Source organism: Bemisia tabaci, chromosome 1 (assembly GCF_918797505.1).
Source record: "Bemisia tabaci chromosome 1, PGI_BMITA_v3".
NCBI lineage: Eukaryota > Metazoa > Arthropoda > Insecta > Hemiptera > Aleyrodidae > Bemisia > Bemisia tabaci.
In genome coordinates this window covers 14966498-14991718 of record NC_092793.1, presented here as the reverse complement: position 1 = coordinate 14991718, position 25221 = coordinate 14966498, and the positions used below count along the sequence as shown (strand labels likewise).

The 25221-nt window shown below is 37.3% G+C and overlaps 2 protein-coding genes across 4 annotated transcripts in view; one reads left to right on the top strand and one right to left on the bottom strand.

Moving 5' to 3' along the window:
• The window catches only part of Efa6 (Exchange factor for Arf 6), a 150892-nt gene that overhangs the window by 63974 nt on the left and 61697 nt on the right, over positions 1 to 25221 (bottom strand). The gene's annotated exons all lie outside the window — the stretch shown is intronic.
• On the top strand, positions 284 to 14695 carry LOC140223990 (uncharacterized). 2 transcript variants are annotated; one of them, XM_072296721.1, is made up of 9 exons: positions 284 to 778; positions 2302 to 2410; positions 2744 to 2844; positions 3610 to 3711; positions 4425 to 4526; positions 5240 to 9416; positions 10130 to 12676; positions 13390 to 13491; positions 14555 to 14695. In XM_072296721.1, the coding sequence occupies exons 1-6, from the start codon at positions 731 to 733 to the stop codon at positions 5561 to 5563; spliced, it is 786 nt and encodes a 261-aa protein (XP_072152822.1). In that variant the 5' UTR covers positions 284 to 730; the 3' UTR covers positions 5564 to 9416; positions 10130 to 12676; positions 13390 to 13491; positions 14555 to 14695. The 2 variants fall into 2 exon arrangements, with proteins under 2 accessions (XP_072152822.1, XP_072152817.1); XM_072296716.1 differs by having other exon boundaries at positions 5240 to 12676.

Here is a 25221-nt window from a genome sequence, read left to right as displayed (position 1 = left end):
CTGTATTAATAAACAGAACAGAATGTTGCAATGGTTGCAATGCACGTTCCTCTGAGATAGAGAGTGGGGCTGCACATTATAGGGGCTCGTGCTCGTCTTGCTCGTCTGATAGGCGATAGGTAGGCAACCCGAATTTCAGGTAGCTGCAGAGAATAATTAGAGAGGTATACTCTGTACATACCACATGTATACCAGGTTGCAGCGTGAAGGCGCGTTCTTATGAACCCCCCCCCCACCCTCCTACCCGAACCCTTCTATAAAATCTTGTTGTGAGATGATAGGTGAAAGTCTTACGTCACAGCCTTAAATAAAGCCGCCCTTCTCATTGGTCAATGGTATCGCGGGAAAACCGAGATGGCTTTGAATTTTAAAGAGTAGCTGGAAAGGTTGTGAGGTTTTACTTATTTTGGCTCTAAAAACTCGAAACTATTAACTATAAACAGGTTCCATCATGAAATGTATTACTTTTTTTTTAACAGCGCGCCAGTCCGTGTGCTTTCTACGTCATAGCCAATCTTCAAGATGGCTGCCTTGCCACCACCTCCTGTACTTTCTCTATGGCATGGCTATAACCTAAAAAGGCCGGTGCAGGCGTAAAGCGTAAACCATGAATGATCCATGACCATGTGCATGTGCCAGTGCCTAGTTTAGTGAAAAACGAAGTTAAGAAGTGAGTTTTCTGTTTTTTCTGAAGGCCGGCTTTGTGATTAGTGAATGTGAACAAGATATAATGGCACCGAATCCGAACCTGAACTTATTTTCTTTAATCAACGAAAAGGTAAGTCTAATAATTACATGTCAGACCTTTCTACGGGTTCTGAACCTGCTTTCGGGCAATGCAACAACCTATGGTATCTGTTCATGTATGGAACACTCAGACAAAAGGAGGTATGAAAGACAATGTGGTCAGAAGCCTTTTTTAATACGTCATTATTTAGTCCCTAATTTCTTGTGTATGAGGTATATATCTGAATTTTTAATGATCGACACAGCATTGCAACACATCAGAAATGCAAAGTCCGGAGAATTGGACTGTAACTTGCGATAAGGATCCACTAAGTATTTGGACGCATGACTGCCAAACGGAACTATGTGCACTGTGATGTGAGTTCTATTAGGCATGTATTCTTATGGGTCTCAGGGCTTATGACTTTATACACATAGTTCCATTTGGCAGAATAGATTCACTTCTGGCGCATTTAGTAAGAAAATTTAGTTGGATATATATTAATATATGCTCTATATAACCAGTTCAAGCACTGAAAGAGGTCGTTTAACTTTGAAGCAACAGTGTTATATGAGGAGGGCGCCTAAATGGATTGATTAAGTTAGGAGGTTACTATCGTCAGGTCTGAAGAGATCTAGCAGGAATCAACTTGTGATTCCTTTTTGCTATACAAATAGTCTGCTAGCGTTGTTAGCCAGAAGATACTGTCAAATTATTGTGTGTGTATCTGACGTTGAGCTCTAATGGGTACTCATGTATTGTCTCCCAAATTACAATAGTTGCAAAGACAAGAGAATTCAATAGCTTTCTTTTTCATTATAGAGGTGGTGCATCGTATGTTGAGACAAACGTCTAAGTATTTTTTATGTCACCATTCACCAGTAGTGCCACCTAACTGCATTTATCAACCTGTTGAGTGGTGCGAATTCAGAGCTAATTGGTGATTGACGTTTGTCTCAACATACGATGAGCGAGCTCTACCATAGATAGATTTATGCAGTTTGTTTACCTTTCCAGACAGGTGCCCTCATAAATGAACCAGAAGTAGTGGCTCTGTATTACAAAATATTGTAGTGTCCCTGAAGAGGCTGGAAGTTCTTGTGGGTTCCAAGAATTATGCTTTTTTAAATAGAATGCCTCATTTAATTTTTTTTCTGGTGACAGTTTGATATCTAAGGAGAATCTTGAAAAATTTCACTTCAACACCTGAAGGACTCAATAATATCAAATCAATTTTCATCAAGTTGTCAAAACTGTAGGTGGTAAAAGTTCATACAAATACATACAGAGAACTTCAAAAGTTCACGTGTGAACCTTACTCATGAGATATCAGTGGTAGATATAGTTAGTAAGTAATGTGAGCTTGATATGAGTTCAAGCAAACTCGCAAGTTATAGCTTCTATTATTAGCCTGTTAAAGCAGTTGGTGAGATATCCCACAGATCTATCTTCTTTTCTGAGGATATGCTCAGTTTTGTAGAATCTGGTCCAAAATTCGAAGCAATCTCTCAGAGAAACATCTACCTAAGCATCGCCCTCATATGATGTTCATTTTTTCTTCTAATTTTTTACAGAATATGGAAAGAGCCTTATTTAAAGACTGTCGGGTAAAGCGGCTAAAGGCAGAGGTGGAGAAAAGAAAAGGGTTCAAAGTAGCTGCATACAGTGCCAGCCTGATTCTTGGTAAGAGTAGTTTCCAGATTCGTTTTCTAATTGCTGTTCCTTATTTGTTGTTTGGTCTATCACTTATAGTTCCAGAATGGATCCAGGTCAAACCTGAAATGCATTCTTGTAACCATAATTCTTGTAACCATAAAAATTGGTAGGTTTTCTTAGAAAATTTTCTGCAAGTTCAAAAATTCATTTTTAAGTTTGCAAAAAAAATCTTCCAATTTACTCATGAAATTTTCTTCCAATTTTCTAAGGAAGTTCATGCATGCTGCTGAAAAAAAATTGCTCATATCTTGACACTAGAAAAATACAATAATGCTACTTTTTTCACTTTTTTTGTTACAGAGGAAAATCTGTCAGTTGATGCGGCAGCAACTGTGATATGCAATCATATAGTTGAGAACGAAAATCATGGCAAACGGAAAGAAAAGCTCAACAAAGAAACCGTGAGTTTTTCGAATATCCTACTTGAAATTTTCTGTAAAAACATGTTTTGTTTTTGTTTTGTATGACATATTTTCAGCGGATGGAAATTTTTTGCCTGTAGAGGAGAAAAATTTGAAAGGAGAAGAGAGTTGGGAAATACCTCCTGTTTGGTTTGAAATAATAGAAAACATCTGTAGTGGAGCAAGAAAATGGGGCTGCATGGAGCAGAAATGAAGTAAGTCTCATTTGCTGAACTAAATTTCATCAGGAAAGTTTTGGTTTATAGAATTTTAAATTATAGGAAAGTAGTAGCGGCTGAATTTTGAGAATTTTTGTAATATTATGATGTTTCTTTCCATCTTCTGAGTACGATAGGCTCTTAAGATCGAGCTTTCTGTGTGCGAATTTCTCTAAACTTGCGTTTGAAAACTGGATTTTTCGTCCATTTGACATGGACTGTCACACAGTGAAGTGGCTAAAAGTAGGGGATGCTAGTTGAAAATGTGTTCTCTATTGTTCTAGACTGCTGTGCGCTGAGCTGTATTTCCCTGGCTGCGAAAGGATAACATTAAAAAAGCTTGCAATTTTTCCAATACAGAATTTTCTAGTCTTCCATGCAGTGTCTTTTTTACTTATGAAAATCTCAAAATTATGCTCCATTATATTTTTCTTAAGCTATATTTAGATGTTGACCTCTTTGATCATTGTATCATTGTAATTTGATAGATATATGTGAGAAAGAAAATAATTTATGTACTAAATTTTTCTCTCCTTTTTCCATTCAGAATCGAGAGCGGTCCAGATCCAGATCTAGTTCCAAAACGAGGAAGTATCCTGACAGGAATGAAGCCACAAAGCCAACAAAAGGAAGCCACAAAGTGGAAACTGTAAGTTTTTGTTTTATTTTTGCACTTCCTATCTGGACATATTTCAACCAAACAGAACTACGTGCCTTTACCAGTGACTTCAGCTGTGGCGGCTTTAACGTTCGGCTGCTCATAGGGCGTCCTAAACTCATGAGCTCTATGAACAACTATCTCTTTTTTTTATTTGTTTACGGTGGAGGAGAATCATCGGAAAAATTTGATTTCACAGGAGTTTTTTTGTAGAAAAGGAACTGCGAAATTTATTTCGATAATTTTAGAAATGTTCCTTCAAGTTCCAAAGGATATATCTTCCGAATTGCAATCAAATCGACTGAAATGTTTTTCATATTAAGAAACTGAGCATCAGAGGAGTCGTACAGAAGTAAAAAAGCAAAATGCAGTAGTGCAAAATGGTAGGAGTAATGATGCTGCTCTCAAACTTTAGTTGTTGAAGTCTAGGATCCTCATATGAGGAAAAGGCAATAACAATTTTTGTACTTAACCTTCCATGCAATGTCTTTTTTAGTCATGAAAATCTCAAAATGATGCTCCATTAGAGCAGTTGCACAGAAGTAAAGAAGCAGGATGCAGGACAGCAAATGGTAGAAATGTTGATATTGCTCTTAAGCTTTAGATGTTGACCTCTTTGATCATTGTATCATTGTAATTTGATAGATATATGTGAGAAAGAAAATAATTTATGTACTAAATTTTTCTCTCCTTTTTCCATTCAGAATCGAGAGCGGTCCAGATCCAGATCTAGTTCCAAAACGAGGAAGTATCCTGACAGGAATGAAGCCACAAAGCCAACAAAAGGAAGCCACAAAGTGGAAACTGTAAGTTTTTGTTTTATTTTTGCACTTCCTATCTGGACATATTTCAACCAAACAGAACTACGTGCCTTTACCAGTGACTTCAGCTGTGGCGGCTTTAACGTTCGGCTGCTCATAGGGCGTCCTAAACTCATGAGCTCTATGAACAACTATCTCTTTTTTTTATTTGTTTACGGTGGAGGAGAATCATCGGAAAAATTTGATTTCACAGGAGTTTTTTTGTAGAAAAGGAACTGCGAAATTTATTTCGATAATTTTAGAAATGTTCCTTCAAGTTCCAAAGGATATATCTTCCGAATTGCAATCAAATCGACTGAAATGTTTTTCATATTAAGAAACTGAGCATCAGAGGAGTCGTACAGAAGTAAAAAAGCAAAATGCAGTAGTGCAAAATGGTAGGAGTAATGATGCTGCTCTCAAACTTTAGTTGTTGAAGTCTAGGATCCTCATATGAGGAAAAGGCAATAACAATTTTTGTACTTAACCTTCCATGCAATGTCTTTTTTAGTCATGAAAATCTCAAAATGATGCTCCATTAGAGCAGTTGCACAGAAGTAAAGAAGCAGGATGCAGGACAGCAAATGGTAGAAATGTTGATATTGCTCTTAAGCTTTAGATGTTGACCTCTTTGATCATTGTATCATTGTAATTTGATAGATATATGTGAGAAAGAAAATAATTTATGTACTAAATTTTTCTCTCCTTTTTCCATTCAGAATCGAGAGCGGTCCAGATCCAGATCTAGTTCCAAAACGAGGAAGTATCCTGACAGGAATGAAGCCACAAAGCCAACAAAAGGAAGCCACAAAGTGGAAACTGTAAGTTTTTGTTTTATTTTTGCACTTCCTATCTGGACATATTTCAACCAAACAGAACTACGTGCCTTTACCAGTGACTTCAGCTGTGGCGGCTTTAACGTTCGGCTGCTCATAGGGCGTCCTAAACTCATGAGCTCTATGAACAACTATCTCTTTTTTTTATTTGTTTACGGTGGAGGAGAATCATCGGAAAAATTTGATTTCACAGGAGTTTTTTTGTAGAAAAGGAACTGCGAAATTTATTTCGATAATTTTAGAAATGTTCCTTCAAGTTCCAAAGGATATATCTTCCGAATTGCAATCAAATCGACTGAAATGTTTTTCATATTAAGAAACTGAGCATCAGAGGAGTCGTACAGAAGTAAAAAAGCAAAATGCAGTAGTGCAAAATGGTAGGAGTAATGATGCTGCTCTCAAACTTTAGTTGTTGAAGTCTAGGATCCTCATATGAGGAAAAGGCAATAACAATTTTTGTACTTAACCTTCCATGCAATGTCTTTTTTAGTCATGAAAATCTCAAAATGATGCTCCATTAGAGCAGTTGCACAGAAGTAAAGAAGCAGGATGCAGGACAGCAAATGGTAGAAATGTTGATATTGCTCTTAAGCTTTAGATGTTGACCTCTTTGATCATTGTATCATTGTAATTTGATAGATATATGTGAGAAAGAAAATAATTTATGTACTAAATTTTTCTCTCCTTTTTCCATTCAGAATCGAGAGCGGTCCAGATCCAGATCTAGTTCCAAAACGAGGAAGTATCCTGACAGGAATGAAGCCACAAAGCCAACAAAAGGAAGCCACAAAGTGGAAACTGTAAGTTTTTGTTTTATTTTTGCACTTCCTATCTGGACATATTTCAACCAAACAGAACTACGTGCCTTTACCAGTGACTTCAGCTGTGGCGGCTTTAACGTTCGGCTGCTCATAGGGCGTCCTAAACTCATGAGCTCTATGAACAACTATCTCTTTTTTTTATTTGTTTACGGTGGAGGAGAATCATCGGAAAAATTTGATTTCACAGGAGTTTTTTTGTAGAAAAGGAACTGCGAAATTTATTTCGATAATTTTAGAAATGTTCCTTCAAGTTCCAAAGGATATATCTTCCGAATTGCAATCAAATCGACTGAAATGTTTTTCATATTAAGAAACTGAGCATCAGAGGAGTCGTACAGAAGTAAAAAAGCAAAATGCAGTAGTGCAAAATGGTAGGAGTAATGATGCTGCTCTCAAACTTTAGTTGTTGAAGTCTAGGATCCTCATATGAGGAAAAGGCAATAACAATTTTTGTACTTAACCTTCCATGCAATGTCTTTTTTAGTCATGAAAATCTCAAAATGATGCTCCATTAGAGCAGTTGCACAGAAGTAAAGAAGCAGGATGCAGGACAGCAAATGGTAGAAATGTTGATATTGCTCTTAAGCTTTAGATGTTGACCTCTTTGATCATTGTATCATTGTAATTTGATAGATATATGTGAGAAAGAAAATAATTTATGTACTAAATTTTTCTCTCCTTTTTCCATTCAGAATCGAGAGCGGTCCAGATCCAGATCTAGTTCCAAAACGAGGAAGTATCCTGACAGGAATGAAGCCACAAAGCCAACAAAAGGAAGCCACAAAGTGGAAACTGTAAGTTTTTGTTTTATTTTTGCACTTCCTATCTGGACATATTTCAACCAAACAGAACTACGTGCCTTTACCAGTGACTTCAGCTGTGGCGGCTTTAACGTTCGGCTGCTCATAGGGCGTCCTAAACTCATGAGCTCTATGAACAACTATCTCTTTTTTTTATTTGTTTACGGTGGAGGAGAATCATCGGAAAAATTTGATTTCACAGGAGTTTTTTTGTAGAAAAGGAACTGCGAAATTTATTTCGATAATTTTAGAAATGTTCCTTCAAGTTCCAAAGGATATATCTTCCGAATTGCAATCAAATCGACTGAAATGTTTTTCATATTAAGAAACTGAGCATCAGAGGAGTCGTACAGAAGTAAAAAAGCAAAATGCAGTAGTGCAAAATGGTAGGAGTAATGATGCTGCTCTCAAACTTTAGTTGTTGAAGTCTAGGATCCTCATATGAGGAAAAGGCAATAACAATTTTTGTACTTAACCTTCCATGCAATGTCTTTTTTAGTCATGAAAATCTCAAAATGATGCTCCATTAGAGCAGTTGCACAGAAGTAAAGAAGCAGGATGCAGGACAGCAAATGGTAGAAATGTTGATATTGCTCTTAAGCTTTAGATGTTGACCTCTTTGATCATTGTATCATTGTAATTTGATAGATATATGTGAGAAAGAAAATAATTTATGTACTAAATTTTTCTCTCCTTTTTCCATTCAGAATCGAGAGCGGTCCAGATCCAGATCTAGTTCCAAAACGAGGAAGTATCCTGACAGGAATGAAGCCACAAAGCCAACAAAAGGAAGCCACAAAGTGGAAACTGTAAGTTTTTGTTTTATTTTTGCACTTCCTATCTGGACATATTTCAACCAAACAGAACTACGTGCCTTTACCAGTGACTTCAGCTGTGGCGGCTTTAACGTTCGGCTGCTCATAGGGCGTCCTAAACTCATGAGCTCTATGAACAACTATCTCTTTTTTTTATTTGTTTACGGTGGAGGAGAATCATCGGAAAAATTTGATTTCACAGGAGTTTTTTTGTAGAAAAGGAACTGCGAAATTTATTTCGATAATTTTAGAAATGTTCCTTCAAGTTCCAAAGGATATATCTTCCGAATTGCAATCAAATCGACTGAAATGTTTTTCATATTAAGAAACTGAGCATCAGAGGAGTCGTACAGAAGTAAAAAAGCAAAATGCAGTAGTGCAAAATGGTAGGAGTAATGATGCTGCTCTCAAACTTTAGTTGTTGAAGTCTAGGATCCTCATATGAGGAAAAGGCAATAACAATTTTTGTACTTAACCTTCCATGCAATGTCTTTTTTAGTCATGAAAATCTCAAAATGATGCTCCATTAGAGCAGTTGCACAGAAGTAAAGAAGCAGGATGCAGGACAGCAAATGGTAGAAATGTTGATATTGCTCTTAAGCTTTAGATGTTGACCTCTTTGATCATTGTATCATTGTAATTTGATAGATATATGTGAGAAAGAAAATAATTTATGTACTAAATTTTTCTCTCCTTTTTCCATTCAGAATCGAGAGCGGTCCAGATCCAGATCTAGTTCCAAAACGAGGAAGTATCCTGACAGGAATGAAGCCACAAAGCCAACAAAAGGAAGCCACAAAGTGGAAACTGTAAGTTTTTGTTTTATTTTTGCACTTCCTATCTGGACATATTTCAACCAAACAGAACTACGTGCCTTTACCAGTGACTTCAGCTGTGGCGGCTTTAACGTTCGGCTGCTCATAGGGCGTCCTAAACTCATGAGCTCTATGAACAACTATCTCTTTTTTTTATTTGTTTACGGTGGAGGAGAATCATCGGAAAAATTTGATTTCACAGGAGTTTTTTTGTAGAAAAGGAACTGCGAAATTTATTTCGATAATTTTAGAAATGTTCCTTCAAGTTCCAAAGGATATATCTTCCGAATTGCAATCAAATCGACTGAAATGTTTTTCATATTAAGAAACTGAGCATCAGAGGAGTCGTACAGAAGTAAAAAAGCAAAATGCAGTAGTGCAAAATGGTAGGAGTAATGATGCTGCTCTCAAACTTTAGTTGTTGAAGTCTAGGATCCTCATATGAGGAAAAGGCAATAACAATTTTTGTACTTAACCTTCCATGCAATGTCTTTTTTAGTCATGAAAATCTCAAAATGATGCTCCATTAGAGCAGTTGCACAGAAGTAAAGAAGCAGGATGCAGGACAGCAAATGGTAGAAATGTTGATATTGCTCTTAAGCTTTAGATGTTGACCTCTTTGATCATTGTATCATTGTAATTTGATAGATATATGTGAGAAAGAAAATAATTTATGTACTAAATTTTTCTCTCCTTTTTCCATTCAGAATCGAGAGCGGTCCAGATCCAGATCTAGTTCCAAAACGAGGAAGTATCCTGACAGGAATGAAGCCACAAAGCCAACAAAAGGAAGCCACAAAGTGGAAACTGTAAGTTTTTGTTTTATTTTTGCACTTCCTATCTGGACATATTTCAACCAAACAGAACTACGTGCCTTTACCAGTGACTTCAGCTGTGGCGGCTTTAACGTTCGGCTGCTCATAGGGCGTCCTAAACTCATGAGCTCTATGAACAACTATCTCTTTTTTTTATTTGTTTACGGTGGAGGAGAATCATCGGAAAAATTTGATTTCACAGGAGTTTTTTTGTAGAAAAGGAACTGCGAAATTTATTTCGATAATTTTAGAAATGTTCCTTCAAGTTCCAAAGGATATATCTTCCGAATTGCAATCAAATCGACTGAAATGTTTTTCATATTAAGAAACTGAGCATCAGAGGAGTCGTACAGAAGTAAAAAAGCAAAATGCAGTAGTGCAAAATGGTAGGAGTAATGATGCTGCTCTCAAACTTTAGTTGTTGAAGTCTAGGATCCTCATATGAGGAAAAGGCAATAACAATTTTTGTACTTAACCTTCCATGCAATGTCTTTTTTAGTCATGAAAATCTCAAAATGATGCTCCATTAGAGCAGTTGCACAGAAGTAAAGAAGCAGGATGCAGGACAGCAAATGGTAGAAATGTTGATATTGCTCTTAAGCTTTAGATGTTGACCTCTTTGATCATTGTATCATTGTAATTTGATAGATATATGTGAGAAAGAAAATAATTTATGTACTAAATTTTTCTCTCCTTTTTCCATTCAGAATCGAGAGCGGTCCAGATCCAGATCTAGTTCCAAAACGAGGAAGTATCCTGACAGGAATGAAGCCACAAAGCCAACAAAAGGAAGCCACAAAGTGGAAACTGTAAGTTTTTGTTTTATTTTTGCACTTCCTATCTGGACATATTTCAACCAAACAGAACTACGTGCCTTTACCAGTGACTTCAGCTGTGGCGGCTTTAACGTTCGGCTGCTCATAGGGCGTCCTAAACTCATGAGCTCTATGAACAACTATCTCTTTTTTTTATTTGTTTACGGTGGAGGAGAATCATCGGAAAAATTTGATTTCACAGGAGTTTTTTTGTAGAAAAGGAACTGCGAAATTTATTTCGATAATTTTAGAAATGTTCCTTCAAGTTCCAAAGGATATATCTTCCGAATTGCAATCAAATCGACTGAAATGTTTTTCATATTAAGAAACTGAGCATCAGAGGAGTCGTACAGAAGTAAAAAAGCAAAATGCAGTAGTGCAAAATGGTAGGAGTAATGATGCTGCTCTCAAACTTTAGTTGTTGAAGTCTAGGATCCTCATATGAGGAAAAGGCAATAACAATTTTTGTACTTAACCTTCCATGCAATGTCTTTTTTAGTCATGAAAATCTCAAAATGATGCTCCATTAGAGCAGTTGCACAGAAGTAAAGAAGCAGGATGCAGGACAGCAAATGGTAGAAATGTTGATATTGCTCTTAAGCTTTAGATGTTGACCTCTTTGATCATTGTATCATTGTAATTTGATAGATATATGTGAGAAAGAAAATAATTTATGTACTAAATTTTTCTCTCCTTTTTCCATTCAGAATCGAGAGCGGTCCAGATCCAGATCTAGTTCCAAAACGAGGAAGTATCCTGACAGGAATGAAGCCACAAAGCCAACAAAAGGAAGCCACAAAGTGGAAACTGTAAGTTTTTGTTTTATTTTTGCACTTCCTATCTGGACATATTTCAACCAAACAGAACTACGTGCCTTTACCAGTGACTTCAGCTGTGGCGGCTTTAACGTTCGGCTGCTCATAGGGCGTCCTAAACTCATGAGCTCTATGAACAACTATCTCTTTTTTTTATTTGTTTACGGTGGAGGAGAATCATCGGAAAAATTTGATTTCACAGGAGTTTTTTTGTAGAAAAGGAACTGCGAAATTTATTTCGATAATTTTAGAAATGTTCCTTCAAGTTCCAAAGGATATATCTTCCGAATTGCAATCAAATCGACTGAAATGTTTTTCATATTAAGAAACTGAGCATCAGAGGAGTCGTACAGAAGTAAAAAAGCAAAATGCAGTAGTGCAAAATGGTAGGAGTAATGATGCTGCTCTCAAACTTTAGTTGTTGAAGTCTAGGATCCTCATATGAGGAAAAGGCAATAACAATTTTTGTACTTAACCTTCCATGCAATGTCTTTTTTAGTCATGAAAATCTCAAAATGATGCTCCATTAGAGCAGTTGCACAGAAGTAAAGAAGCAGGATGCAGGACAGCAAATGGTAGAAATGTTGATATTGCTCTTAAGCTTTAGATGTTGACCTCTTTGATCATTGTATCATTGTAATTTGATAGATATATGTGAGAAAGAAAATAATTTATGTACTAAATTTTTCTCTCCTTTTTCCATTCAGAATCGAGAGCGGTCCAGATCCAGATCTAGTTCCAAAACGAGGAAGTATCCTGACAGGAATGAAGCCACAAAGCCAACAAAAGGAAGCCACAAAGTGGAAACTGTAAGTTTTTGTTTTATTTTTGCACTTCCTATCTGGACATATTTCAACCAAACAGAACTACGTGCCTTTACCAGTGACTTCAGCTGTGGCGGCTTTAACGTTCGGCTGCTCATAGGGCGTCCTAAACTCATGAGCTCTATGAACAACTATCTCTTTTTTTTATTTGTTTACGGTGGAGGAGAATCATCGGAAAAATTTGATTTCACAGGAGTTTTTTTGTAGAAAAGGAACTGCGAAATTTATTTCGATAATTTTAGAAATGTTCCTTCAAGTTCCAAAGGATATATCTTCCGAATTGCAATCAAATCGACTGAAATGTTTTTCATATTAAGAAACTGAGCATCAGAGGAGTCGTACAGAAGTAAAAAAGCAAAATGCAGTAGTGCAAAATGGTAGGAGTAATGATGCTGCTCTCAAACTTTAGTTGTTGAAGTCTAGGATCCTCATATGAGGAAAAGGCAATAACAATTTTTGTACTTAACCTTCCATGCAATGTCTTTTTTAGTCATGAAAATCTCAAAATGATGCTCCATTAGAGCAGTTGCACAGAAGTAAAGAAGCAGGATGCAGGACAGCAAATGGTAGAAATGTTGATATTGCTCTTAAGCTTTAGATGTTGACCTCTTTGATCATTGTATCATTGTAATTTGATAGATATATGTGAGAAAGAAAATAATTTATGTACTAAATTTTTCTCTCCTTTTTCCATTCAGAATCGAGAGCGGTCCAGATCCAGATCTAGTTCCAAAACGAGGAAGTATCCTGACAGGAATGAAGCCACAAAGCCAACAAAAGGAAGCCACAAAGTGGAAACTGTAAGTTTTTGTTTTATTTTTGCACTTCCTATCTGGACATATTTCAACCAAACAGAACTACGTGCCTTTACCAGTGACTTCAGCTGTGGCGGCTTTAACGTTCGGCTGCTCATAGGGCGTCCTAAACTCATGAGCTCTATGAACAACTATCTCTTTTTTTTATTTGTTTACGGTGGAGGAGAATCATCGGAAAAATTTGATTTCACAGGAGTTTTTTTGTAGAAAAGGAACTGCGAAATTTATTTCGATAATTTTAGAAATGTTCCTTCAAGTTCCAAAGGATATATCTTCCGAATTGCAATCAAATCGACTGAAATGTTTTTCATATTAAGAAACTGAGCATCAGAGGAGTCGTACAGAAGTAAAAAAGCAAAATGCAGTAGTGCAAAATGGTAGGAGTAATGATGCTGCTCTCAAACTTTAGTTGTTGAAGTCTAGGATCCTCATATGAGGAAAAGGCAATAACAATTTTTGTACTTAACCTTCCATGCAATGTCTTTTTTAGTCATGAAAATCTCAAAATGATGCTCCATTAGAGCAGTTGCACAGAAGTAAAGAAGCAGGATGCAGGACAGCAAATGGTAGAAATGTTGATATTGCTCTTAAGCTTTAGATGTTGACCTCTTTGATCATTGTATCATTGTAATTTGATAGATATATGTGAGAAAGAAAATAATTTATGTACTAAATTTTTCTCTCCTTTTTCCATTCAGAATCGAGAGCGGTCCAGATCCAGATCTAGTTCCAAAACGAGGAAGTATCCTGACAGGAATGAAGCCACAAAGCCAACAAAAGGAAGCCACAAAGTGGAAACTGTAAGTTTTTGTTTTATTTTTGCACTTCCTATCTGGACATATTTCAACCAAACAGAACTACGTGCCTTTACCAGTGACTTCAGCTGTGGCGGCTTTAACGTCCGGCTGCTCATAGGGCGTCCTAAACTCATGAGCTCTATGAACAACTATCTCTTTTTTTTATTTGTTTACGGTAGAGGAGAAAAATATTATGAAAAGAGAAGAAAGTGAGGGAATAACTCCTGTTTGAATTGATTTAATATTTGGAGTGCTGAGAAAAAATTGGGCCATATGAAGCAGAAACTCACCAAGTCACATGAGCCTCACCTTTCATCGGAAAAATTTGATTTTACAGGAGTTTTTTTTGTATAAAAGGAGCTTTGATAATTTTAGAAATTTTCCTTCAAGTTTCAAAGGATATATCTCCCGAACTGCAATCAAATCCACTTAAATTTTTTTCATATTAAGAAACTGAGCATCAGAGTAGTTGCACAGAAGTTAAAAAACAAAATGCATCAAAGCAAAATGGTAGGTGTAGTGATATTGCTCTCAAGCTTTAGTTGTTGGCATCTAGGATCCTAAATATGAGCAAAGGGCCATAATAATAGATGAAGCTGCAATCTGGAAAAGACTGTAAGTGAAAACTTAAGTACGAAGAAGTTACTTTAATTGCAAATCCCTCACGCATGTTAGAGGTTCATTAAGGAAATGATTGGGGGAAAAATTGTGTGGTGTTTTAATTTCTTCATGTCACTCAGAACTTCCTACTAAATTTCCAACTTTTTTTACATTTTCAATGTTTTTCGGAGATGTAATGCAGTGGATGCTAGAATTATATTATTTGGAAGTTCTCGAACTGGTATCAATAGCTAAGTTGTTTACAAGGAAATAATATTCATTTTTAATGTGTTGGTTTCTGAAATTCTTTTGAGGAATCCTTAGAACGAGGATCAATGGGTAAAATAACATGGGAATAAAAAATGTTGGTATTTTTTTTTTTTTTTTTTTTTCATTTACTTCGTATTTTAGCAGGAGGTGTTATCCTATACTTCATTTCATAACTTGATTTTTGTTTTTGTTACAGTCAGACGTGGTTCAAATAGTGGCGGGATTGTTGCCCGACCTCCTACCCTCAATTGTTGAGGGGGTCATGGAGAAAATGAAGAAGGTAAGCTTAAATCAACAACTTGACTGGTTCAAAGTTCACTAATGTAAAAACTGACTTTATTGCACTCATTTTTCTCTTTCACTTTTCTCTTTCATTTCAAATATATTATGAATTCTCTTTTGACAAGTGATTAGTAATTAAATCAGTTGTAGCTTTCAAGAGATACAGTAGAAGTGTCAATACATAAGTTGGCAGTTGTCTACTTTGTGTTGGAAGGGACTTTTATGTCACTGTTCACTAGAGATCAAGGATTGACTGAAAGAAAAAACAACGCTGTGCTGCCGTTGTATGCAGACGGAAAAGCAGTATTATTTACATGTAAGAGCAATTCCTAAATTCGCCTAATTTCTCAAGATAGTTCAGAAATAATAAACTGCTAACTTATTTGACAACACCTAGAAATTTCTCATGATAGTTCAGAAGTAATCAACTGCCAACTTATTTGATAACACCTAGATGTTTTATTTCTTTATTTATTTCAATTTTTTTGTTTTTCTACGCATGATTTAAAAATTATTGTAGTTTAGTAGTATAGGGAGGTAGAAATGATATTACAAGAAGATGCATTTAAAAACATTTTGGGTTTAATAAAGTATAGTAATTATAGTAGTAGTTGTTGGTCGCGAAAAAATCAAAACATCTTTTTTCAAATGTAGCTTAGAGTTTGCCTCTATTTCAGGAAACAGTTTTCTTTCTTGGTGACAGCATCCTAAGGCGGATGCAGCAAACAAAGTTTTTTAAAGAAAAATTTGCTGATAAACCAGTGATTGATCAAGCAATCTCTGGAAGCACTGTTGTGAAAGGGCTTCAAACTTTCTCGCATCACTGTACTAACAGACAGAAGGCATTTTTTAAGTTGTCGAATCTGGTCATTCTTCTGGGAACGAATGATTTCCTGAAGAGTGGCCGATTCGACTACACTCATTATTATGACCTCACAACATATGCTGTGTCATTGTCCTTCAAGAAAATAATTCTTGTGAAAATGCCTCCTATCCTCAAGAAACCCTTTTTATCCGAGGAAATCCAACAAGCCAATATCTGGATTGCTTCAATAGGTAGAAGCAAAGGACTCCAAGTCATTGAGGCTCCTCAGAATGTGAGCAAAGATGGGGTTCACTTAACTGAATGGGGAATGAAGGCATTGGCAACTTCTATTTTTCAACATGTTTCTGAATAGGTTTGTACTTGACTGAGAATTATTTTCCTGTGGCTTCATAACTAAATTTCGCTTTTCTAGTACCGAATGAGGACCAGAGTCCATCAAAGAACTGTACCAAGATGTGGATAGTTTTGGGATTGATGGTGCATGATGTTGGTTGTCTTCCTTTAAGAACCAATTAAATTATGGCACATGTAGAATTTTTACTGTCTCTTTAAAATTCATCATTTTTTGGGTCAATAATGTGAAATGTTTTTGTGTGTTTCAGGTCAAGTGATGTGTCATTTTCTCTCATCATGTATTGGACTCCAAATTATTATAATTCTTAATATTAATATAATAATTATTAATATTCTTTTTTTATTTGTGGATCATTTTCTCTCATCGTGTATTGGACTCCAAAGTATTATAATTCTTAATATTAATATAATAATTATTAATATTCTTTTTTCATTTGTGGATTTTATCTTTTGTTCCTGACTGATGGTCCTATGTCTTCAAAATTTCTTCATAATTTATAAGTTTCTCTTTTATTTTCTTGCTTTAATTTGTTTGTTTTATTCTTCAGATTTTTTGATCTCTTCAAAAGACTGTTGAAGTAACTATAGTATAACTGTGCTAGAATAGTTAGGAAATCATTTGCCATTTGTTCCTCAGGCACTGTGATTTTATTTCTTGACTTTAATTTTCCTTCCATTTTTGTTTTATTCTTCAGATTTTTTTATCTCTTCAAAAGACTGTTGAAGTAACTATAGTATATAACTGAACTAGAATAGTTAGGAAATTATTTGCCATTTGTTCCTCAGGCACTGTGATTTTATTTCTTGACTTTAATTTTCCTACCATTTCCAAAGTGTCTTAAGTTACATTCTAGTTCATTACTAATGTTTGAAATTCCCTATGAATAAAGTTATTGTGCTCAGAATAGTCAGGAAATCATTTGCCATTTGTTCCTTAGGCACTGTGATTTTATTTCTTGACTTTAATTTTCCTTCTGTTTCCAATGTATTTCAAATTACATTCTTGTCGATTATTAATTTTTGCAATTCCCTATGAATAAAGTTTCTGTGTTCATTTTTTTAAAAAAAATTCATTTATTATCTTCCTCTTTCTTCTCGTTAGTTCAGGGAAAATGTGTAAAAATTTCTGACAAAATATTTTCCTGGAAAAAATACTGATGGCTCTGGAAATGAAAATTTAAGTGATTTTTCTCCCATCACTTCAGAGAACTAAAAAAAATTATTTGCATTTAGTAGTGATTTACCAGCATAAAAGTCCTGCCATGTGAATTTGTTAAATCATTGCACTGCATGGATTGACAACCCTCATTATGTTTCAGTGAATACGATTGCTGCAAATTAAGCGAAGAACCTTATGTTTTAAATGTTTTAGGTAATCCTATATTCTTCACCTTATGAAACTGGTACTTTTCAGGGTGATTTTCAATTAGAAGTCTTCATGATCACTCTCATCATCGTCTCCATGATGAATCGAATTGTAACTTAGCTCATTAACTATAATGAGACCGTTTGGTACTTTTCATCATTATGGTTCTGCATCTTCTATCAATTCATGTCATTCTGAGTGGTTGCCATAAAATCAGTTAATGCTCTTTGAAGATCGGCACAAATCTGCCAGCTTGGTTCTTGTCCTTCTCCACCTTCAATGATATAAATAAACTTAAAACAGCAAATCGGCGGTGTAAGTCGGCAATCACATAACTCGTTTGCGGTGTCTGAAAATCTCCGCCTCTATGTTATTTTTTTAAAGGAGAAAAAATTGACATCATTCCTTGAAGTTTTTGCAGAATTTTCTTCGAACTGAGAAGAAAAATCACGGCAGTTTTGAAGAGTTGCCGTTGAGTAGTTTCCCATTTAAAAAATAAAGTATGACAGGAGGTCTGCGACGTTGCAAATAGAGTTATGTGATTGTCAACTTACACCGTCGAAATGTGACTCTTAAGTGAGGATTTGTTTTCTATCACATGCTATAAATGCATGCAGGTACTCAAAATTTTGAACAACTTGCAAGCCACTGCCACTTGTATAATAGTGAAGTTTTTCAGAATCTTGAACACCGCCAGCGCATTCTCTGCCTCGACTACATAGGATCTTATTCCTCCTTTTACAACCTGCTGGTTCTGATCAGGGGGCGCATCCTCACTTACCTATTTGATCAGGGGGCGTGTCCTCCCTTGCCTATCTCAGCACTCTTGGTTTGGACATACTTATTCTTAGGCAATCTGTCCTGTTGTTTCTTTCTTTGATTATCCTGTGTCATATACGTACCCAAGTTTAAAAAAAACTCTCGCATTAGTTAACATCTTGCTTTTAATTTGATCAAACTAATGGAATAGTAAACATACATACCTTCAACAGAGGTGAATGCGGAAGAGTTTGATTTGAAGAATTTTATCCAAACACAGGCAAATTAGACGATTCAATCAACTTCTGACACAGAATCGAAGAGACTTGCTAATAATCGAATTAACGGTAATGCTTGAAGTCAAGTATCTTCGATTTTGTGGCATTCAGTTGGTTTCATTATACCAGAAAAACAAAGGGTAATAACGGAGTGAAGCGTAGCTTCTTTAAGTAGACACACAACCACAGCTGACGAGTGAATGCGTAAACCGCGTTTCCAATATAGAGCATTACAAGTCTATGAAAACATTGAGGCTTTATGCACCGATATAACATGATACACTGAGAAAACACACATCAACTCCGGAGGAGGTAGGCTGCCTGGCTGCTAGCAAAATTTTAGTAGAAAGTGGAAACGCAGATTCATTCCCACCGATTGAGATCCCAGACACACATCATCGTATTGAGGGAAAGGATGATTTTCTGGTGAAAAGTTGCTGAATCTTATTAACGAGAAATAGTATCTCGGACTCACTATAGTGGGATATCATCAATCATTCATGAACAATTACTTGAAAAGATCACTAGATCAGGGCCGCTGGGAAGAAATGGCAGGTTGATCCGAGTACTTACTGTGGCAACTAAATTTATCAAGGGTGCGGGAATCATAAAAGGATTATATAGAAATGGATCCAGTTATCTTCGGCTACGATAAAATGGAAACACGCATCAATTAATCTATCTTCATCTTATTATTTCAATTAATCTATCTTCTTCGTATTAATTAAATATTTAAAGCCATGATAACAGTAGCATAACCTGAAATTTAACCTCTGGAGTCGGCGCTCACCATCCATCGCGCGGTTCTACAAGTTATTTTCAAATTCAAATGTGCTTGAAGAATTGAAGGACCCGCTCCTTCTTTCGATTATTTCTCCTTTCGACGTCTATGTAAGTCTGCAAAAGTACCAAAAGTTCCATCTCCAGCGTCTACAGATTTAAATTTTACCTAGTTTAATGGGTTTTATGCTACCATTACTTCCACAGCCGTGCCCCCAGGTCGCCTATTGAGAATACTAGAAAATGAACTATTTACCGTTATTTCTCCCTTATGTCTCATTTGTGTCAAAATTCCAAAAATATGTATGAGCTTTATGAATAGAAGTTTCAAAATATCTACAGTTGTATAGGGTTTTTTTCTACGGTTATAGCTGTAGGTTTGTCTAAATAACACGCCCGCCTTCCGCGGCCGGGCGTTTCGCGGGCCTCGAATCTGCCCCGAATCTGCTCATCTGCTCAGCGATTGGGTCAATCCATCATCGTCATGTTTTGGGGTCCAAAATTTGTCGTTAAAGCTTAATAACTTTTTTAATATTTAACTAAACTTAAAAAGGGTGGGCATTACGAGTAGAGCTGAGCATACTCTACCCAAATATTATAGGGTTTTTGGGGTTTACTCTCCGACTTAATTAGTAGGAGAGCTTAATGGACCGCAAACCGTGCAGAAAAGCCCGGTCGCGTTGTTTCGTGTAAAACTAGTTAGGCAGCAGCCACCCGTCTTTTTTTTTTTTTTTTTTTTTTTTTTTTTTGGGTCGTCATTTTTTAGAGGGAGTTTTTTAGGATTGGGCCGGGGTGGCTACCGCCACCTAGAATGAGGGCCCTAAATGTGTAATCAAATTACTAAACACTTCATTTTATGGGTGGAAATGAGGGGCAAAATAGCCAACTTGTGAGAAAGAGACTTTTAGGAATTAAGGGGGGGGGGGGAGGGTTATGGCTGAAAATTCGAGGCTTTTAAGAGCATTTTGAAATTATTATTATAATTTTTTTCAAATTGAAGAAAGTGAAAGCTCTCTGTGAGAATCCCTTAAAAATTAAGGTTAGCGAACCTCTCTCACTCTGATCCCTGAAAGACGCCATATGGGGGACGTAATCAACTCGCATGTAAATTACTATGTGTATTTAACGATAGAAAATTAGTGAATTAAGACCGAAATGAGGATTCAGGAGCAATCCGAGGGGTGGACAGAAGGGATGCAATAACTCGACGACAAATGTGACAACAGCTCCAGAGGAAGAGGAAATAAAAAAATAAAAAAAAATTGAATAAATAAAATTACAGGGTCTCGGCAAGATTGATTTGCAAGGAGAAAACGATACCCCTCTTGCTTTTCCCCTCCGTGTAATGTAAGTTTTTCGCGACCTTAATTGCATTCGGAAAAAAGAGCTGGCTGGCAAAAGGGACTTTCGCAAACCCTCTTTTAATGGGCCAACGGCGTGCGGCGCGGCGACAAACCTTCTTTCCTTTTTCCGACACACTTTTGGTGCGTTGTCGGACCTACGGACAAACCAACTCTTCATCCCCACTGCGGTGGGCTTCTTTCCTAATTGATCACACGATTACTCAATCTATGATTTGAGAACGGGTCAGTTAAAACAGTTTTACTACGCTTTTCTAGTATTTTTATCCCTGGCGCTTAAGTTTTTTTGAGAACAGGAGATTCAATCGGAATCATGTAGAAGCACAAATACCCGAAAATGCAAATCGTAAATTCGAGCTTTTGGATGGCGGCCCGTTTGCGCAAATGGTAGTAAGGTTTTGGGGGCGACAAAGAGGTACGAAGAGAGAGAAGGAATCGAGTGGTCATTATCTGGCCTAAGCTAACCTAACGCAAGTTTAGGTTAGGATGGTGTCTACGTTTGCGCTTTTTGACAACTACTTGTGTTTAACATTATTGTACTTCTGGTTTGTACATTTTTGTGCTGATTGTCATTCGTTTTTACTTCTGGTCTTTGCACTATTAGATAGTACATCCGATTTAACAGTGCTCTCATTTCCCAGAATTTATACCAAATCTCGGAACTTTGGAGATTTTCCTGAATTTTTCCCGGAACTTTTGAAGTTTCCGAAATATTCCGGATTTGTTGCACTTTCCGGAATTTTAGAAAAAATCTGAAAAGAATCCCAGAAAATTTGACGGTAGCGGAGTGGGAGAAATTGGAACAAAAAAGTTCCGAATCCCGAAACTTTTGACGGACATGGAATGGGAGCACTCCGAACTACGACTTAATCACTGGAAGGATAAAAGCGAGATGGCAACGAAGGAATTTCGACGGTGTACCTACGGGTCGGGGCCGAGGGTTCATGCCGTTCTGTGGTCGGCGGCGATTTGCAGCGCCATTCAACTTGGACTCCACAATTTTTTCATCAGAGCCAAAGGGTTGAAAAGGAATTCGCTCGGACGGAGCTGTGCGTCTCTCTTTCGACTTGGTGCGGCGGGTTGGCGTTGATGCTTCAGCCCTCGGCGTCCGCGGATTGGGACTCGCTCCCGGCTTATTATTCTACCGCGCTAAGGAGCACCGCCCTATCAACATTCTAGAATTGCCAAATTTCCTCCGATAAAATATTTATCTTTGATACATTTTACGAATATTTTTTCTTGAAATTTTCAGAAACTCTACAGGAAATTGCGAACGAAATTCCTGGCAAAATTTGGAGTCAAATCTTCATAAATTTACCGAGAAATTTGTGTTTTATCGAAGGAAGTTTGGCAACGTCTGAAGGCTTATACGGCGTTTTTCCGTAGCGCGGCGGTATTGAACGGAGTCGGCGACATCCCGCGATTCTGACCATTGCATTCGGGTTATTAATGATCGTCCCGGAGCGCGAAACACATTCGTACATCCCGATCCCTCGCTCGCTGTCGCTGTACTCACCCGACACCCGATACGAACGGAGGACGCCATGCTCAGTTTATTCTCAAAGCGGGGTTGCCGTAATTTCTTCATTCTCAAGTTCCCTGACTTTACCTGATCAGGGTGTCTAGTTTTTTTCCGTTTTGGGAAATCCTGATTTTTCCTCATTTTTGACTGTTAAATCCTGATTTTATAATTTTTTCAAATCCTGATTTTTGCGGAGAAATCTAACTTCACAAAAAAAGCTCGATAAAAAAATCCGATCGGACGGCCGACTTTTCTCAAATCCTGATTTTACATCCGATCTTTTGTCAAATCCTGACGAAATCGGGATTAAATCCTGATAGACCTCAAATCCTGGTATAGAATCGGGAAACTCGGGGAAATCCTGATGCTAGACACCCTGCGTCATTTTCCCTGACTTCAAAATTTTTTAATTTCCATGACCTTGAAACAAACTTTATTTTTTTTTTTAAATACGCTGACTTTCAGTAAATTGTGGACCAACTTTCCTTGTATGAAGATCGAATTACGGAAAGAGACATTCAGTAGCTGGTTAAAAGATGACAAGCTTTAAAAATTACCGGTAAGTGTAAACAGTTAGAATCAGTGATATGTTTCAGGGATTAGTTTTATCGGAAATTCCCTGACTTTTCCTTGTCGTCGCATATGCCCTGACTTTCCCTGGTTTCCCCGGTTTTCCAGACCGTCGGCAAACCCTTGACCGCAGGCTCGCCCGAGAGGACACCAAAGACACGCACCAGTGGCGTGGCGTGAATTGCGATACATCGATCAATATGCCATTTAAAACTATGGGAAAGGATAGATAAACAGGGTGTTCGCAGCGAACACCTTAATAATCGATTATTTACCATAGGTTTAAACGGCATAACAATCGATACATCGCAATTCACGCCACGCCACTGACACGCACTCGCATAAGACTCAGTTATTTTGCACGTTCCTTTGATTTATTTCTGACACGCACTCGCATAAGACTCAGTTATTTTGCACGTTCCTTTGATTTATTTCATTTACAGGACTTTTCCCGTTTACTCTTAACCCATATTATTAAATTTTTGAGGGGCATCTTGATTTAGTAGGGTAGCGCTCTTCGTATTGAGCAGGAATAAGATTTTGATTTGTGAGTTTGACTAGAGGAGAAAGTACAGGAAACTCATTGAGGGAATTTTAGTCTACGGAAAAGTAACTGCGTAATGAAGTTCAGTGGCGTGGTGTGAATGATCGATTAACGATATTCCCACATTCGAAGCTACGATAAAGAATCGATTGTTGAGGTTCTCGTTGCGAGCACCCTGTTAATCGATCCTTTTCCATAGGCTTAAATGGCAGATCAATCGATAAATCGTAAAGCACGCCACGCCACTGATGAAGTTGGATTCATTCAATGAGCACGGATCCTTTGCCAGACAGTAATATCCTCTTGATTGACACGGCCACATCGATACTGACAGATGGTCTTTTGAAGCACAGCGAAATATAAATGAAATAAGATAAATTTTATGCTTTGCCAAAGGAAACCATTGAAATATATTGATTTGGCCTCAATCGACAGCACATCGCTGATGCCAGGTCGCATTAAAAAGATTAATTGATAGAAATTAACTTGAAACTTCTGATATTCGGTTAAATTTTAGTCTGATATGAAATAACGTTCCAAGCCAAATTGAAACCGGTCGAAAAAAGCGCATCAGCAGGCTGTGCTGCGCACTACTGCCATGCTATGTAAAAACAACGTAAGAGCATTCGAATGTTGCCAAATTTCCTATCAGAAAATATTCATTTTGGAGGAAAGATATTGATGTTTTCCTTGGTGTGTTCAGACTTTTTAGATTAAATTACGAACAAAATTCTTTAAAAAATCGGAGGAGAAAATTCACAAACATGAGAATTCGTGATTAATCGGAGGAAATTTGGCAACGCCTAATGGCTCATACGGCGTTCTTCCTTAGCACGACAGAGACCTAATACGCATAACCGACGGTGAAACAGCACAAAACCGCATCTCGTTTGCAGTGTTTTGATGACTCCTCTCACATTTTATTTCATCAGAGGAAAACGAACCAACACTAGGGTGAAGAGTCTTTCAAGAATATTCTTGACGCAGAGGAGAAAAAATACAGGAACATTTTCAAAGAATGACGTTGGGTATTTTTCCACTTAAAAAAAATTGTGACAAGATGTCTAGCAGCGTCACAAAGCGACATACGCGTTTTTGCAGATTCACCGTCGATACAGCCTTGCAGAAACGCAGGCGGAGCCATGACTTCCGCGATTCAGCGGAGCTCCTTTTTCTACGTGTGCTTGCTTCGAAACCTTCAGCCCCTCCCTGGAATTGGCACCATCTTCAAAGTCTTAGGATTATGAACAAAATCAGAATTAACAATTCATAAGATTGCCAGATTATAATTTGCGGATGTAGAATTAAAGTGAAGACGACGAGATAAAAATTAAAAATTCCGTGCGGAAAGAGGTCTGGCACGCTAAGTATGTAATTGTAAAGGGAATGTATTTCATGGACGGGCTTCATCAGTTTCGAATTGTGGCTTACAAAAGTGGGCCGATCAACTGAAACTGAAACTGAAACGCATACATACGGGCACGGTGCGGTGCATGCAGAGATTTCAATAAAGCGCATCCTTTGTCGAACGGGGTCTTCCAGTATCGGAATAATTAAGCGTAAAATTGCATCACTTCTGTTTGATGTTTGTCGAGCGATCCGGCGGAAAAACTTCCGTCTGGAAACATTCATCGAGGGGCTTGGAGAACGAGGCGCATAAGTGCAGTTTTTGAAAAAATTGTGATATCCATCAAGTGAAGTTGAAGTTCATCCGAATACGATTCAAAAAGCAACCCCTGATGCCCTTGTGAACGGATTAACTACGAAGTTGATACCCGTCCGAGTGATGGGAATTCTCTCGCGTTGACAACACTTGACTTCGCCCATTGAAACGCATGTGAAACAATCGATAAACAGCGAAACAGGCTACCTCTTCCGCAATCGATTTTTTACGATGGATTTAAATGGGGGAAAAAAAGCGCTGCCAACTTGCGAGAACCTCCACTGCTTCAAATTATCCACGTGAAACTTGGTTAACAAGCTAGTGGAATTCGAGGCAGAGACCGATCCCTGTAATTTTAGACCAACCCTGCCGTCCTAAGGCGAAAAGGCCGTATGAACGTTAGGGCGTTGCCAAATCCTCTCGTATAAAATCCGCTTTCAATTGGACATTTTCGGACTTTTCCCTGAAATTTTCAGAGCATTTTGTGTGGAATTATATTCAGCGCATCAGAAATTTTCAGGTAAATATTTGCATTTTACGAAGTATTGAAAATGTTGT